Here is a 17,193-nt window from a genome sequence, read left to right as displayed (position 1 = left end):
TATATATATATATATATATATTATATAGATTTAGTTTACAAGAATATCAGAATTACTAGAACTAGAATTTAAAAATGTTTAAAAAAACCGGTTTAATGCGAATCGAACTCGCAATCTGAGGGTTGCGTACCAATTTCAGGATGTCAAAGGGAAGTACAATTTATAAATGTTGATAAACTTAAGTTTGCGGACTGATGCACTCATTTTGTATGAAAATAAACTACAAATATATCTTTGTAATGTTATATTTGTTTTTTAGTACCATTTAACAATACATAAAAAGTTAAACTGTGTCCTGCAAAACTCTTTGTGAGTTTGACTGCAGGATCTCGAGTCAATTAAAATTAAATAAATATTAAGTCAAAATGAAATTAAATATTTCAATGAAATACCAATAAAGAGATAAATAGCCTAAGGGCTTAAGAGGATCTCCCGTAATTCCTACGGTTACGGTGGACCGTATAGCTCATCTATATATATAAAATCGAAAGGTCACTTACTTATCACGAAATCTCAGAAACTACAAGTGCTAGGAATCTGAAATTTTGCATAGGAGTTACTTATAGGACGTAGGTGTTCGCTAAGACGAATTTGTAATATTCGACTTCTAAGGGGTTGTTTTGGGGGTTGAAAGTTTGTATGAAACTTCGTTACTAATGACATTTGTCTTTGTCATTCGTTACTAAATGCTAGGAGTCTCAAATTTTGCATAGACGTCACTAGGACGTAATCATGGAGACAGAATTTAATAATAACATAGTTCACGCGGATGAAACCGCGAGCGGGCCGCTAGTTTATTCATAAAACTTACGGCGCTATATCTGACGAACATTCCTTTTTCGTAATATACGTAACCAGAGCAACTTTCCCCACTGGGATTTAAAAACCACAATTTTAATAACACCTGCCATATAAAGTACCGCAATTGCGCTTGAACGTTTAAATTAGAAACTGTACTTATTTTTTTGTTTTCTTCTATTAAAATTATTTCTTTTATGCAATAGCTGTCTTGCTATTAATGAAACATAATCTTGGTTTCTTCTGTACATACTTTAGAATTACATCAAGAGATTAATAAAATAGATAATTTCTAATAATAACTAAGTAGATGCTAATCTATTTATTTATTTTTACACAATTTAGTAGCAGACAAAAAAAGACAAATATACAAATTTAGTTACATTATATTAGAAGAAGAATATAAAACAAATATTTTTTTTTAGTTTATATTTTAAACATCCAGGAGAGTCACGGGATATGACTAGGTGAGGTAATTGGTTTATATCGATGCGCATCCAGTAGGACAAGTTCGAAAGCATTACCCTTATTTGTTACACAAGATTTTCTATTATTGATGTCAAATATATGTATGTCTGAATTAAATGACATATTTAATTTACTTATTGACGTAATTTGGTTTGGCTGTGAACGCAACGATTGTGGGTTCGATTCTTTATAACGAAATTAATAATTTTCCCCTTCAACACTGCACAGTTTACCTTATCAGAGCGAAGAAATAAAAGATGTCTAAATGTAATCCATTCTATTTAGATAACTTTCATTTCTCTTCTCTTCTTTTCTTCTCTCACTCTAGGTTCCTACTCTACTGTGCGGGGAAAAAGCGAACCTGCTAAAAAAAGAAATTTAAAACGAAAATTTATTAATTATAATAATAATAAATATTTATAAAGTCGATATATATACATTACATACAAGTATATGTGCCAATACAAAATGTGCATATACGTTTAGAAAAAATAAAACAGCATCATGAATAACAATATTTTGTTATTACATGCGTAATAATAATAACTATAACAACCCTGTGGAGGTTTCTACAGATGAGACACGACATATAGGAATCGTGAATTGGATGGAAATAGTAGATACATACACCATGAATAAGTATTATTCAGTTAACCAAAAGTTCAGTTAAAAAAATTGAGTGAGTGAGTGACAACACAAAATGGAAACTATTGGACTAAGAAAGTTAAAATCCACTATATAGAAGAGATTTCTCGAGATTTCTACGGAAACGGAAAAATGTAACTTTCAATTTTTCGTCTTAAATTCCACGCGGCTGTGCTATTTCAAATTGGCGGGCGAGAACTGGCTTAAAATAAAATATTGTCCTCTTTATCTATATTAATAAAAAAGAGTTTGTTTGTTTATTTAAGCGATAAGATCCCTGGGGCTACTGATGGGTTTTACTTTTGTTTTGTATGAAATCTACATTCCTGAAGGGATCTTTAGAATATATATAATATGTAACACTACAGTATAATTCTTAGTGACCCTTTTAACAATAAATATGAAAGCCAAATACGAATTATTTTAACCGCGCGCTATTCATAAATAGTTAAAATGTAAGTACATACATTGTATGAAAAAAACATTAAACTATTAATATACGACATAAATGTCGATTAAGAGTCCAAAAAAATCAAATTCCAAAATTCAAAATAATCGATCGATCGTTATTCCAGTTGTCATAGGCGATCAATAGATGGCGCTACGGTCTCGTAGTTAGGCGCTAAGCTGTCAGATTCACGCCAACCGCCCGATGGGAAAGACGTCTGGTGGACGCTCTGAGGCAGGAGTCAGAGCTCACAGAATAAATAGTCGCAGGTGATTTTGGATTCCGGCATGACGTTTCACTTTATGCTTGTTTTGGCCAAAATCTATTAAATGGCTTTTTTATCGCTCGCATGATTCCGCTTCTCAGCTATTACTAACACTTCTCTTTTATTATCTTTTTATATGTAAATATAATATTGAAATATTATCTATATGAACTATGTATCAAACTTAACACGCTTTTATTAGGTCTGTTATGTATCTGTTATATATATATATATATATATATATATATATATATATATATATATATATATATATAAAAGAACTTGTCCTCACTGACTGAGGTAAGACGCACGCACAGCCGTAACCGCTGTGCGTAGAAATTTAAAATTTGGACAGATGTTTACTTTCGTAATCTGGATATCCTCTAACGCCCAATGTTAATAATCGACCCTAATCCATAAATTGCTACCATAGATAAAAATATCAATCTATTTTTTGAGTTTAGCTTGCCAATAACCTATCGAAGTACTTCATTTTCAATCTTTAACTTCAATCTATCGTTGGGAGGACTAACTGGAGATTAAGAGGGAACTTTGTATGAAAATTACAGCTTGTGCGTGCCAATAAACGATCTGTCCATTTTGACATTACGTTGGATAGCAAAAATGACAGCTAATTGCGATCCGACATATTTTGGGGTTTACTTTATCATATCCCCGGATTGCAAAATTGCATTTATATTATATTTGATTTTTAAAGTAAATAAATATGTGGAGTGACATTTCTTCGAGTGATAGTAATGATAGTGTTATGTAGTCAGTGTCAGCAATTACAAATATATGCAGTGAGCATATAAAAATATATCAAGAGAGTGCTAAAAACTTCTATGGAGTTATTGCTGCAATTGATTGCACTCGAACACTTATGTGTTTAATCGCCATGTGAGTATTATTAAGTTATATAAAGTTTTCTTTACAAAAGCAGGCAAATTATGGAAACGTTTTTTTGGATAAGTCTCAGTTTAACTCAGTTACAAATTACCATATCATTTCTTAATTTGAGCTCTGGGCTTATTAATTTCAGTTGCTGATTTTCCAAATTACTATCTCATATATTTATAAAATAATATTTTATATTTTATTATAGGCAGCAAAATGTGATGCAAGACATTATGGTAATCAACGGAAGTAAAGTACCAAATAGACCATATTTATTAACACAAGTTCTTAATCCAAGTACTGAAGCAAAGCTGCAAGCAAGCATATATTAAACCAGGAACATAATAGAAAGGTATTATGTTAATCTAATATTACCTATGGTATGGAAAAAAGGGGACGGACCATATAAAAAAAATCTTATTATAATTTATTAGTATGATGTGTAAATAGTATTAAACTTCATTCATGAATTATATACCTAATATAGAAATTTTATATTTTTAGAACATTTGCAAGATAATTTCATATTATGGCACTCCATTTGCAGAGATCTTAATTTGGAGGAAGTACCAGGAATGGAAATACCTTCATGACATGATAGATAATGAGGACAGCGCTGCAATATAAGATATCACAGAAAGGACGTAAATAATTGTTTTATAAGATGAATAATTATTCAAATATTTTATATTTATTAATTACTTAAGTGAGAAGATTGTTAGTTAATCATAGTTTTACTTGTTTTTGGGGGTGAATAAGGAAAACAATGTGTATTGTAATTTTTTTATTATTAAAAAAATGTAACCTATTTTTTTATTTGTCTCTTTATATAAATATTTTTTATTTCTTAATTCTAGCTTGCTCCATGTTTAGTAATTTTATCAGCTTTATTCTCCATACATTTCTTATAAGCTACAAAATATTTAGTGAATTTCTTGCAATCACTGTTTTGTTTTTACTGAAAAAAATAAAGTATTTATTAGTTCATTGTTCAATAAAGCATTCCTCAATATAAGTTAAAATAATAATCTTGCACTTAATCTCAAATTTTATTCTTTGTTATCCAATGTAGCAATAAACAATATGAAATTGAAATAGCCAAGCAAAACGATATTAATATTATAATGAATTCAAAAATTCTATAGAGGCTAACGCCTTTATATAATTTTTCGCATGTATATTTAAACTTAATAAACAAAATTATGAATACATACGATACTTACCTTACTATGCCGGACTCCATTAATTATATTAAAATAATTATCTTTAGTTCAGTTTAGTTGTAATTTTATGGCGTTTCAAGTTATGTTTAATAATTTATACATGAAAATGGGTTAGGAATAAAGTATCTTAAAACTAACAATTAATTATTATATTATAAAAACATATGCTGTCAAAATGACATGTTCAAGTTCCATTGTACGCACCTAAGCATATTGCATTAAGTTTTAAAAAGTGTTTTAATATTATTAATTTTTATTCTTTTTTAATATTTTGGGACTTAAAGATTTATTATTTTATTAAAAATAGTTTTATAGGACTTTTATAAGTAATAATAATTAATTTTAAATTTAATTTAGCATATATATTAGGATTTTGTTAATTAAAAAAAGATACGTAAAACGAAACTATCGTTACCGCAGGGAGGGCCCTGCAATCCACTTTTGATGATAAGTTGACATTATCCGGAATGGTTATTGGCATGCAGGTTAGAGATTGGATAGATATGTCGAACATTCCAAGATTGACGTTAACTGGAGATCGGAGATACATTATTAATTTCGGGCGTAAGTGATTTTAAAAAAACTTTAACCCTAAAGGGGTGAAATGGGGGTTGAAAGTGTGTATGGATTTTTTTTTAAATCGACACCGATTTTTATAAAATTTGAAATTCAGACTCTTAATTCAGAATATTTAATTGAATACGTGTTTCACGGTTTATTAGAATTCACTCCTTAATAAGCAAGCGTAGCTGCGCGCCTAAAAATCGGTACGTATTTTAAAAAAAATGAATACAAACTTTAAACCCCTATTTCATCCCTTTACGGTTAAAATTTTTCAAAATCCCTTAGTGGATGTTCAGATTACGAAAGTAAACATCTGTCCAAATTTCACGTTTCTACTATCAGCAGTTACGGCCGTGCGTGCGTCTTATATTTCTTTAGTCTTATATTTATATATATAAATATCTATATATATAAAAGGACTTGTCCTCACTGACTGAGAATACTACTGATACTCAATATTTATTGTTTATTAAAGAAAGAAGAAAATATGACAGGATTATAATGCTCCAGGTGAGGATGAAAGTAAGCGAGAGATAAAAAGAAAGAGTATAAGCTGCAAAAGCACCAGACAAAAATACTGATAAAGATGAAGCGTGAAAAAGCAGAGAATAAAAGAGATGAAAAGTTAAGGAACAACAAACACAAAGCTTTCTGGCGGAACTTAATGTTTCTCGAGATTGCTCGAACAATACAATCTGACATTCAATATCTAAATTCAAAAACTATCTAGAATTCCTAATATCTTTTTAGATTTTTCGTATCTTTTAAGAATAACGTGTAGTGATCATATTTCTGTCTAAAAATTGTAATTTCAATATATTTTTTATTGTGAGGGATATTTTTCCATAATGGTATTAATCCTTATCCTTTAAAATACTTTATTAATTTTCTACGTTAAACGAAGATAAAATTTGCTTCTTACACTATTTCGAAATTGCGAATAGTTTTAGAGAAAAACGCATTTAATTGTTGTCACATCCCGCCGTTCACACATCAGCTGTATGTTATTCAAGTTTCACTTGTCCCTTACTCTCAGCATATAAGTAAGTACATTAGTTACGTTGGCCATTTAATGTAGATCAAAGCTGTCTTCTACTGTTTTTCATTTTATTAAGTACTTTAAAAGTTGTTACAATGTCAAAAAATCCTTGCTGCGTAACGGCTCACCACTCGCCATGCAATACAAGTGCGTCCGCCGCGGCCGCCTGCCTTACACGCATCGGTGGTTCAGTGGTAGAATGCTCGACTGCCACGCGGGCGGCCCGGGTTCGATTCCCGGCCGATCATTCTATTTTATTTTCCTCACAGGCAGCTACGTAATGCTTGCTTTTCATCAGGGACAGAATACCCTCTTCAGCACTAACCACAAGCTCGAAAAAAAACCCACCTCCCTTTATAGCAACTTCGTTGCGTTTGCACGTATTGGATAATTGGAGTTGAATGTATTATTTCAGCGCGATATATTTGGTTTCATATTTTTTGTAGTAGTTATTAGTAGGTAGGTTTTTGTTTATAATTTCTTCCGTTTAAAAATAGTCATTTAACTATCTAAAAATAGTAATTTAAATATATTTTAATAAGTACTTGAAAAGATTAGTAGCACAGATTTAAAATTACGGTACCTACTAAAAAATCCTTGCTGTGTAAAACAATTGGAAAATCCTTATTGAAACTACAAAAATGCGGGTTGCATTAGGGTTTAATTAATTTTCACATTATCTTAAGTGCTTTGCAAACATACATTATATGAATAATCCAGTAGTAAAAGCGGGCGAAGCCGCAAGAGGGTCGCTAGTATTATCTCTATAATTCTGAATTGATATCGTCTTTCTATTACCACCATTATGTATATTCATTTGTTCCCTTATAACTTCTAAACCACTTATTATAATTTGACAAATGAGGTGTTGTTAGAAGCGTCTAGATCGTCCGCGTCATAGACTATGTGAAATTACATTAAATTAAATGTGGCGCACTCTACGTGACATTACATCATGACAAAATAGGGACATGATAGGGACTAACTAGGCAAATGGCAACATTATATAAACAACTACAACCAAAGGAGATTGCGCTACGCCAACCTTGAGAATAAAGATGCCTGTACACCCGACGACGCTTGAAAGCCCCCAAAATACTAAGTTTAGGAAACGCCTCAGGACGTCCAATCCACAGTTAGTATCTGGATGTACGTACGTTAGAGGCAGACACGTATCCAGGTGGTGAGAGTTTTTCATCAGTTAGAATAGAATAGAATAGAATATACTTTATTGCACACATAAAAGAAATATATAGAAAGAAAAACACAAATAAAACTGAAAGAAAAACATGTATGCAAAGGTGGTCTTATTGCTTTAAGCAATCTCTACCAGACAACCTTTGAAACACTTTAAAAAAAACAAAACTTTTAGGTTATTGGAATTTGCAATTGTATAACTAGCAATCGGCTTGAGGCTTCACCTGCTGGACCTATACAATTGTCAAATATTTATTTACTAATCTGAATTATTTTCGTGTTCTAGTTATATTTAGCATTTTAAAGATTTTATCCATATATTAAAAGCTAATGTACCAGCCTGTTCAATAAAATTGTTATTTTGTAGTAATTCTTTTAGGACCGTCCAATTAATCCAAAATTAAATTCAAAATATTCTTTATTCAAATAGGCAATTATTATAAGCACTTTTGAATCGTCGAATGAACATATGAACAAAAAGCTACCACCGGTTCGGAAGGCAGTTCTGCTGAGAAGAGCCGGCAAGAAACTCAACAGTTGCTCTTTGCAAAATCAATGGTACAATCTATTACATTAGCTGGCAGCTATCCTGCATTACATTCAATAGACATTAATTCCATACATGCTTATCCTCTAAATACTCTTGAACAGTAATAAGTCGAAATTGAACCTACAACCGTCGTATTTACAGTCAGACGCTGTGGCGTTATAACTATTTTTATTGTTATAGATAGCTATTTATCTATCAAATATCAGACAGAATAACACATTATTATTTTTAACTCTCTATTCATTAGCAAATTATTTCTAGATCAAGGTCCCGTTTAACAATTGTTTACATCATACTAAATTTGTACGAGATGAACCTGTATTAATAGTTAGCCACACTTCAAAATTTATAATTCCCTCGCTACGAGTAAAAATAGCTATGCCGATAAATTAAAATTGAAATTGAAGAGATTAACTTTTTGATGAATGTCAGTCTGGTGGTACAAGTGTGAAACTGTAAACGCGAAAGGTTGTGGGTTCGATTCTCCCACGCAGTAATAGGTTCCCAGGTTCTCTCTGCTTACCTTGCCATGTGCGGAATACGGAAGAGTTATATAAACGGTTGTTAAATTATGTTTTAGACACATTTTTAAAGCAAATGAACCTAGGTTCATGTCTTCCGGTATCATCGATACTGTGTTTCATAGGTTAACCGGGGTCTTCTCCTGCCTCTCTTACTACTCACTCTTGCTTCATAAATATATTTTGCCATTCTCTCCTCATTAATTTTCTCGTGCCGAACCCACGTGAGCACTTCTTTCACCATTATCTTTGTGACATCCTCGCTAGCATCTGCTATTCTAAGAAAATTTAAAATATTTTTATCTACTTTATTAACTATTTAACAAAAATTGAAATATATGACGTCAAATCACTTTGAAGTACATTTGTTTAATTTAATATGTGTAATAATTCCAAATTCAAAGAAATGACAACTGAAAACACGTAGATAAATTAATTGGTATAGACAGTTGCAGAAATTTATTTAATTGGGCGATTTATGTGAGCTAAGATTATGTTTAAGGGCACTCGGGTGTTCATTCTCGACGACAAACGGCCGATTTGGAGGGAATCCAAATTTTAATTTTCACAATTTTTTTTGTTCAACTATCAAAGCTTAAGTGTTAGTTAGAGATGTCATAGTCAGTATTTTTAATTATAATTTATACAATATTTTAAATATAAAAACATATAATAAGCGATAAGAGCGAAATATATAGGTCCTGAACCAGCAGTTAAGTTGGAAAAGTTCAGGTACCTTAGATATCTACAGTCGGATAAGCGCTGCTTGGGCTAAATAGTGGGAGGTCACTGGTGTGGTCTGCAATCGCAGAGTACCATCTAGGGGCTGATATGCAACAGCATCATTCGATCGGTTCTTTTATACGACAGCGAATGTTCGCCAGCACTATCTCGGCACGCTCAGGAGCTTCACGTCATGAAAGATGCTATTATTTTTTTTAATCTTCAATGATAAAGTCCTCGCTATTATATCAACATAAGGCTATGTTGATGTGATAGATGCCGATGTAACCCACTGTACCGATGCTCGAAGTCATATTATATCTATTAAATTACGGGAGTGAAGTCGCACATATGGGTCATAATCAGAAAAAGTGTACATTTTGTGTCTTTTCTTGTCCCGCTACTTTGAATGCGTTTTAAAAATACAATTTTAAAGATAATTTAAATATTTTGCCATTTACGATAAATTTACTTATTAACTTAAAGATTTTTGTAATATTTTAAATGTATTATGGCTATTAATAGTATTTTTTGTTAGTTGCAAAAAACTTTTCAAAATGCTTCCATACAATTTTTCGTGTCCCATTCACCACTTTACTTTTTAAAAATTGATTTGTTACGAATGTTTATGGTTTTATTTGATTTCAGATATGTTTATATTACTTTACTTTATGCAAAATATTAAACAAAAGTACTTTTATTGATATATTATTTAATAAATAATATATATGAATTAAGTAAATTTGTCCCAAAATATTGTCTTTTTTGTTACTCAGGGCTAGTAACGTACAATTAAATTATGAATGCAATTATTTTGGATGGTGTTTAATATTAGTTTTTATTGGGGCACCATAATTCTAAAAGTCAATGCTGTCGTAGGTACGACAAGTAGTGTTCTCGCAGCAGTTGAGGGGTTCAAATGTTTTAGAGGGAATATGTAAAATTACATCTCAGGGTTATAAACGGCTTTTATTTTGGTAAGTATTCTATAATTTCGTTTTCTGGTTTATGTTATTTGCTTCTTTTTACAAAATCTCAAAAAAGAACTTCAGTGCTTACACATGCAACACGTGGCTTATGAGCAAATATTTAAAAAGGTTAGAATTTCTCAGACTTTATTCTCAATTGCGTTATATTTCGTTACGTAACGAAACTGAGAAAATATGAAGCCTAGTTCATAATTACGTTACCATCGGAAGATATGTATATAAAAAAAAATTGCTGGCATATGAAAAAAATAATTGGTGACTTTTGATAACGTAAAGTAACCAAAAATAATGATTTTTAAGTTTTTTGCCTGTTTGCTTGTTTGTCTAATGTGTTTGTGCACGCTTATCTCAGAAACGGCTTAACCGATTTAGTTAAAAACATTTTTTTATTCTTCCTGAAATTAGTTGTGATTTTGTAATTACATTTTTTTTTTTCTCGAGATAGTGAATTAATAAATACGTAGTTCAAGTGGGTGAAGCTTTTATTTAAAAACAAATACATTCTGTACTAGCGTTGTTAAAGATCTAAACAATAAACATAAAATATTATTAAATATCTATTGATAAATATTTTTTTATTTTCAGTAAGCGTCATGGCTCCTATGTCAAATGCTGAAACACATAAAAGATATAGAGAACGTCTTAAAAAGACCAATCCTATTAAATATGAAGATATGCGGAATAAACACTTACAAAGAATTAAACTTAATTCCCGTGATAACGACTCAAATTTTGATATATTTTAAAGTGGATTTAATTTTATCATTAACTTTGTGATCTCTAACTAGAAATAGAAGTTTATTACGTTACGAACTAGCATTATTATATTGTTAATATTGTCACTTTGTTATGTTTTCTTACATTTATAATCTGTTAATTCAACGATTGAATCTTTAAAATTTTAATTTGTGTCTCATTAAATAAAAACAACAGTAGTTTTATTCGTATAATATCCTTACTTTGTTGTGTATAATGCCTTATATCATCAGTTTCGTAACAAACATTATCAGTGTTGTTACTTATCAGTTACGTTACGAATTCGAAAATGTCCACTTTTCCGATTATGACCCATATATTGTTCCTCTTTTATTCACTTTCAGGTGAACCACAATATATTCACCTCCAGGTGAACATAAAAAAAATATATATAATTCTGTCGAAATCGATTCTAAAATACAATTGTGACGAAAGTATTGAACATCTGCTGCCATTTGTTCTTTTACCGCCAGGGCGAGATCTCCACTGACAGCCATTTAGATTTATCTATTCATTAATAGTTGTTTACGCGGTTGATGACTGTACGCGGTACAAGTTTAGTTAATAGGTAGCTGTAAAAGCGGGCGTTGGGTTTTGTTCTATAAGTTGTTAACCGTTTACTGTGCTATAGTGCCGGTGAGTTCTGGGCTTTTTGTGCACTTACGTTACGATTAAGGCTTACTTCTTTGTAATTATTGGTGTGCTTGATAATTTTACGTTGTATTTACGTGTATATTTGAACATTTCTATTTCTCTTTCTTTATCTTTTTAATTCTCTATTGTTATTAAGAATTAAAAAAACTATCATTGTAAATTTTATTTCATAATTCTTACCACTGGTGAATCTAAATAAAAAAAAATATTTAACATTAAAGAATTATTCTACACTTGGGAAAGAAAATTTTTTGCAAATTTTTCTACTGCTATTATTATTTTTGGTTAATTTTGATAATTTTACGATTAATTCTTTCACTTTCCTGCTTATATATAAATTTTACGCAATCGTTTATAGTACGAAAGTATTTTTTGTATTTGACATACACGGTCTGTCTATTAGTATAACAGTATAAACATGGACAAATAACATAACAGGACAGACACAATATTCTTTTTTACTTACGTTGAATATATAGTTATACATTTTACAAATTAACAGCATGTACCAATACTCAATACAGTTCTATATTGTAAGTTGATAATATTCAAAACCGCTATGGTAGCTAGATTATCTAATCCTACGCAAGAACTACTAAGCGAATTTAGATGAAACTTTACAGTAACATGGTTTATACATTAGAATAACTCATAAGGTTCAATTTATGTAAAGATTTTATATAATTTGGCTACAATGTAATAGTAAGTATAAGCAGGCGAAGCCGCGTTTGGGTCGCTCGTACTAAATAATATTTTGGTTTAGGGAGTCCGGCGTGTCGTGGGGGCGGCGCGGGCGCGGGGGCGGGGCAGCGCGCGCGGGCGCAGGCGCGTGGCGGCGGCGCGAGCGGCTCGCGCAGTCTCGCAGGCCCATGGAGATCCTCACCAGCCTGTATGCGCTGCTGTCTGGCGGGGTGAGTGTTGTTTTCATCTTGTTTTCTTTGTATTTTAGTAGCGGAAGTTAACGCCGCACTATGTTTTGTCAGAGGAGGGAAATGGAAATAATTAACTGCCATGAGTAGAAATCGAACTCACAACCATTGTGCTTGTAATAAGGATCTAGACTTACTGCTTCCTCTGCTACGCGAGATTAAATATGAGACAAAATGGGAATTTTATGCTTTTAAAGCGTATAGTAATGAAGTCAGTATAAAGATAACAATAATATTTGAACAGAACGATTGATAATTTAGACAATATACAGAAAGTACGTAGAATCACTTCTTCCGCTGTCTAAAATTTAGCCTTGACCGTTTTTCCATTTTTATAAATATACTAGCGACCCCCTTGCGGCTTCGCCCGCTTTTACTACTGGATTATTCATATAATGTATGTTTGCAAAGCACTTAAGATAATGTGAAAATTAATTAAATCTTAATGCAACCCACATTTTCGTAGTTCCAATAAGGATTTTCCAATTGTTTTACTCGGCAAGGATTTTTTAGTAGGTATCGTAAATTTAAAATATATTTAAATTACTATTTTTAGATAGTTAAATGACTATTTTTAAACGGAAGAAATTATAAACAAAAACCTACCTACAAATAACTACTACAAAAAATATGAAACCAAATATATCGCGCTGAAATAATACATTCAACTCCAATTATCCAATACGTGCAAACGCATCTAAATCTTCGTTGCTATAAAGGCAGGCGGGGTTTTTTTTTCGAGCTTGTGGTTAATGCTGAAGAGGGTATTCTGTCCCTGATGAAAAGCAAGCACTGCGTGGATGCCTGTGAGGAAAATTAAATAGAATGCATTGGCCGGGAACCGAACCTGGGCCGCCCGCGTGGCCGGCGAGCATTCTACCACGGAACCACCGATGACTGCTCATGACGCGCTTGTATAAGCAAAACGTCGCGGGGCGCGTTTCACAGCAAGGATGTTTTGATATTGTAACAACTTCTAAAGTACTTATTAAAATGAAAAAACAGTAAAAGACGGTTTTGATCTACATTAAATGGTCAACGTAACTAATATACTTATTTATATGCTGAGAGTAAAACTTAAGTCGGCACAGCTGATGAGTCAACGGCGTGATGTGTCAACAATTAAATGCCGTTTACTCTAAAACTATTCGCAATTTCGAAATAGTGTAAACAGCAAATTTTATCTTTGTTTAACGTAGAAAATTAATAAAGTATTTTAAAGGATAAGGATTAATACCATTATGGAAAAATATCCCTCACAATAAAAAATATATTGAAATTAGTATTTTTAGAGAGAAATATGATCACTACACGTTATCCTTAAAAGATAAAAATATGCTCTCGCTGACTTTTTTGTAGATCTTATTAAGAGGAACAATACTCCAGTACATTATTTTCATGTAGTACTTACCATTAAAGCAGCGCATGCGCGAAAGTGTCTCAATGGGTAGGACTTTAGACACATTTATCGTATTTATGTTAATTTACATAAGAATGTACAAATAATAAACTATATATAAACCTTCCCTGAGAAATACTCGACCTAATGGTGAAAACCACATAAAAATCCGTTGGGTGGTTTAGAAGAAGAAGAGTTAGAAAGTTCAGACAGACACGAAAAGCGACTTTGTTTTATAAGATATAGGATAGGATAGATAAGTTACTTTATTATTGTGTACCTTCATTTATTAGTAATTTTCATTTCTTAGTAATTTAATGTTAAAGATCTTCATCACAATCAGCATCGCTAACGCCAACTCTATATTTGATATTTTAAAGCTGAAGGAAGAGTGTGTTTGGTTGAACGCGCTCATCTCAGAAACTACTGAATTAAATAGAAAAATTGTTTTTAAATTGTATAGTTAATTTATCCAAGAAAAAGCTATGGGCTATACCACATTACGTTAAGTGTTTACTCTTTCTTTCTGTAACAGTGGTTACTAGATTAGTGTTACCTCGTGTCAGTAAAACTTTTATGTGTCAGTATGGTATGCCATACTGACACATAAAAGTTCTCGAAAATTCAACGAAATGTGGGAAACGGAGTGTCCTAACACTAGGCCCCACGTTCCCTCTGCCTACCGTGCTATATGTAGGTTAGGCAGAGGGAACGTGGGAACATCACGCAATTCCTATTTATTTCAACTTGACCACGCAGACAAAGCCACAAGTAAAAGCTAGTTATAATATAATATTAGTAATTCTTTCAGCTCAAACCCACAGACCCGGCATCATAAACACTCCTGATATACACACACTCGACGCGTTTACAAATACATAAACAATATAAGTACATAAACATATGTGACCTTAATCCTTATTAACGAAGCTGAGCGAAGGGACAGTCGCTTATCACCGCAACACCATAGGTTTATGGTATCATTAGAACAATGGTAGTCCCAAGCCGGTTGTAGATTCGAATCTGTAATGCGGGAAAATATTAAAAAGTAGAAAATAATATTACAATTAGTTCAAAGTACGATAATAATTGAATAACATAATGAAATTATAGAATCTTTATCTCTTTTTAAAGTTTCATGCTGTATGCCGTACATATCAGGGTAGAAGAGAAACTAGAGTTAAGACACTTTCATTCCCAATTAAGCCACTTCCAATCCCCACTGGACCGTGTACCGTGCCTACGCCAGAATAATCTTGCGTGCAGCCCAGAAATGTTACTCACAAGAAATTAGCCCCGAAAATTAACATATCTTTACACGAACATAAACGTCTGTTCAAAGCTAAACTCCAGATCCATCCCCCACAAAATATCTCTAGAGATGCTCATATGCCAGTAGTTCCCGAGATTAGTAAATGGAGCTAAACAACTCTTCATCTTTATTACCTATTAGCATAGATACCAGTATACTTATCAGCACTTTGTCTACAGCAAGGTATTAATCCGAAGATCGACTCAGTAGCATTCCGGTTACACTGTGGCGCTACCACCGCGGCGCTCCTGGCAGCCAGCGCCGCACTTACCACGCGCCACCTCGTGGGGAACCCTATAGATTGTATACATACGAGGTAACCTTAAGTTATATATAATATCCTTGTTTTACTTTCACAGATCAATCATATATAACAGGACAAGACACTGAGAGACTGAAAAATAGAACCAGTAGATTCTGAGATTAGCGAATAAACGAAACGAACTCTTTAGTTTGATATTATTCGTAAATATCAGCTTCACGCTCTATTCTTCATAAATCAGGGTAGGCAGAAAGAATCTGGAAATCTAGCATTAACACTATTTTTTTTCCCTACTCTCCGCCGAATTATGGAGGTATTGAGAGTTGAATGGCGGAACTTGGCTCCGCTCTCTGCTTTGGTACCAAAGAAAGTCCATAACCTGTTGCGCTTGCAATCGATTTGCCCCTGCGCCACGACTCGCCTCACTTTTTTTAATACTCCTTAAAAAATTATCATAAAAATAGTTAGTTTCAATTCTCGTTATGTTCTTTTTTAAAACTTAAACACAAATACAAATTTTCTATTCCCATTGTTAACAATAACAGTTGCGTACAATTTACATTAAATTGACAACTGTTTAGACGTTCTGCCAACTTCTTGACATGTTAAAAATAATATAGTTTTAAAATATATTTTTCTCAGTAATATATTGTGTAGTTGTCTTGATAATTAGTTATGAGGGTTACAGGTTCGATTATGATCATTGATGATTAATAGTTAGTACGAAATATTTTTTTTGCCAATTTTTTCGAGATTTTCTTACAAAATAGATTGTGGTAATTAATGCCTGTATAAAAATAGATAACTTGTTTGCTCTGTTAACAACAAATAAGAATCTATGGCCATCGGCGTAGGCCCCTGCCCTCACCAAAGTTGTCTTGTGTTCACAAATTTTTGTAGTAAAAAAATACACTAAAAATAAATGTCTGTCCAAAACTGAATACCAGGTAGCCTCTAAAAATGTCTTTATATACGTCTATGTCTACGCCTTGAGTACCGCCACTCAATTCTTCAATGTTTCAAAAGTCGGGCGAAAATTGAATAACGGTGTATTGAGAACACTTCCCTCTGCCCACCCTGATAAATACAAAATACAAAGCGCGAAGATAAAAAAAAAATGCGTGAAGATAAAAAAAATCAATTCCTCTTTTCAAAGATACCTTCTACTTTATTACATTAGAGTAGAAAAACCCTTTTTTTTTCTATATTATTTTTACCAATGCAACCTACATCCTCCATTTTACTTATAAGTGCGCCCTCTCTTCGTTTCGTTGTAGACTGCACATAGTTCGAACTATGTGGCGACTCTATATGCAGTAGTTTCTTAGTGCTACAATAGATGGCGTTGGTTAATAATTAGAAAGAAAATGCGTTTTCTTCGCGGAAGGTAATATACATTTTTTTTACTTTCACACTGCATCACGCATATTCCAGAGAAGGTAGAGACTTAGAGAGCGTCTTAGCACTAGATTCCCAGGTAGGATAAGACAGTCAGTTCCCAATAAAACACTCTTGTTGCCCATTTTCCGTTGAATTCTGGAGGCATTGTGTGTT

The 17,193-nt window shown here is 32.4% G+C and overlaps 1 protein-coding gene and 2 long non-coding RNA genes across 7 annotated transcripts in view; 2 read left to right on the top strand and 1 right to left on the bottom strand.

Moving 5' to 3' along the window:
• Positions 1 to 17,193, top strand: part of shakB (Innexin family member shaking B) — a 111,039-nt gene that overhangs the window by 29,843 nt on the left and 64,003 nt on the right. For 3 of the 5 annotated variants that reach the window (XM_085192403.1, XM_085192402.1, XM_085192400.1), the window contains exons 2-3: positions 12,501 to 12,648; positions 15,557 to 15,693. In XM_085192403.1, the coding sequence (XP_085048529.1) occupies positions 12,501 to 12,648; positions 15,557 to 15,693 (285 nt within the window). Of the gene's footprint in view, positions 1 to 2,486; positions 2,629 to 12,500; positions 12,649 to 15,556; positions 15,694 to 17,193 lie in introns of all 5 variants that reach the window. The other 2 variants (XM_085192401.1, XM_085192408.1) reach the window with 2 other exon arrangements.
• Positions 3,050 to 4,355, top strand: LOC146534902 (uncharacterized). The gene is made up of 2 exons (XR_014878459.1): positions 3,050 to 3,873; positions 4,026 to 4,355. It is a non-coding gene; the product is annotated as an uncharacterized LOC146534902 (long non-coding RNA).
• Positions 4,293 to 5,049, bottom strand: LOC146534901 (uncharacterized). Its single transcript, XR_014878458.1, has 2 exons — positions 4,745 to 5,049; positions 4,293 to 4,479 (listed from the first exon to the last, which is right to left on the bottom strand). It is a non-coding gene; the product is annotated as an uncharacterized LOC146534901 (long non-coding RNA).

This window comes from Heliconius melpomene, chromosome 11, assembly GCF_056956725.1.
Source record: "Heliconius melpomene rosina isolate 202511_hmr_F chromosome 11, ASM5695672v1, whole genome shotgun sequence".
Classification (NCBI taxonomy): Eukaryota; Metazoa; Arthropoda; class Insecta; order Lepidoptera; family Nymphalidae; genus Heliconius; species Heliconius melpomene.
The sequence above is the reverse complement of the archived record's forward strand: the minus strand, read 5'-3'. Positions and strand labels throughout refer to the sequence as shown.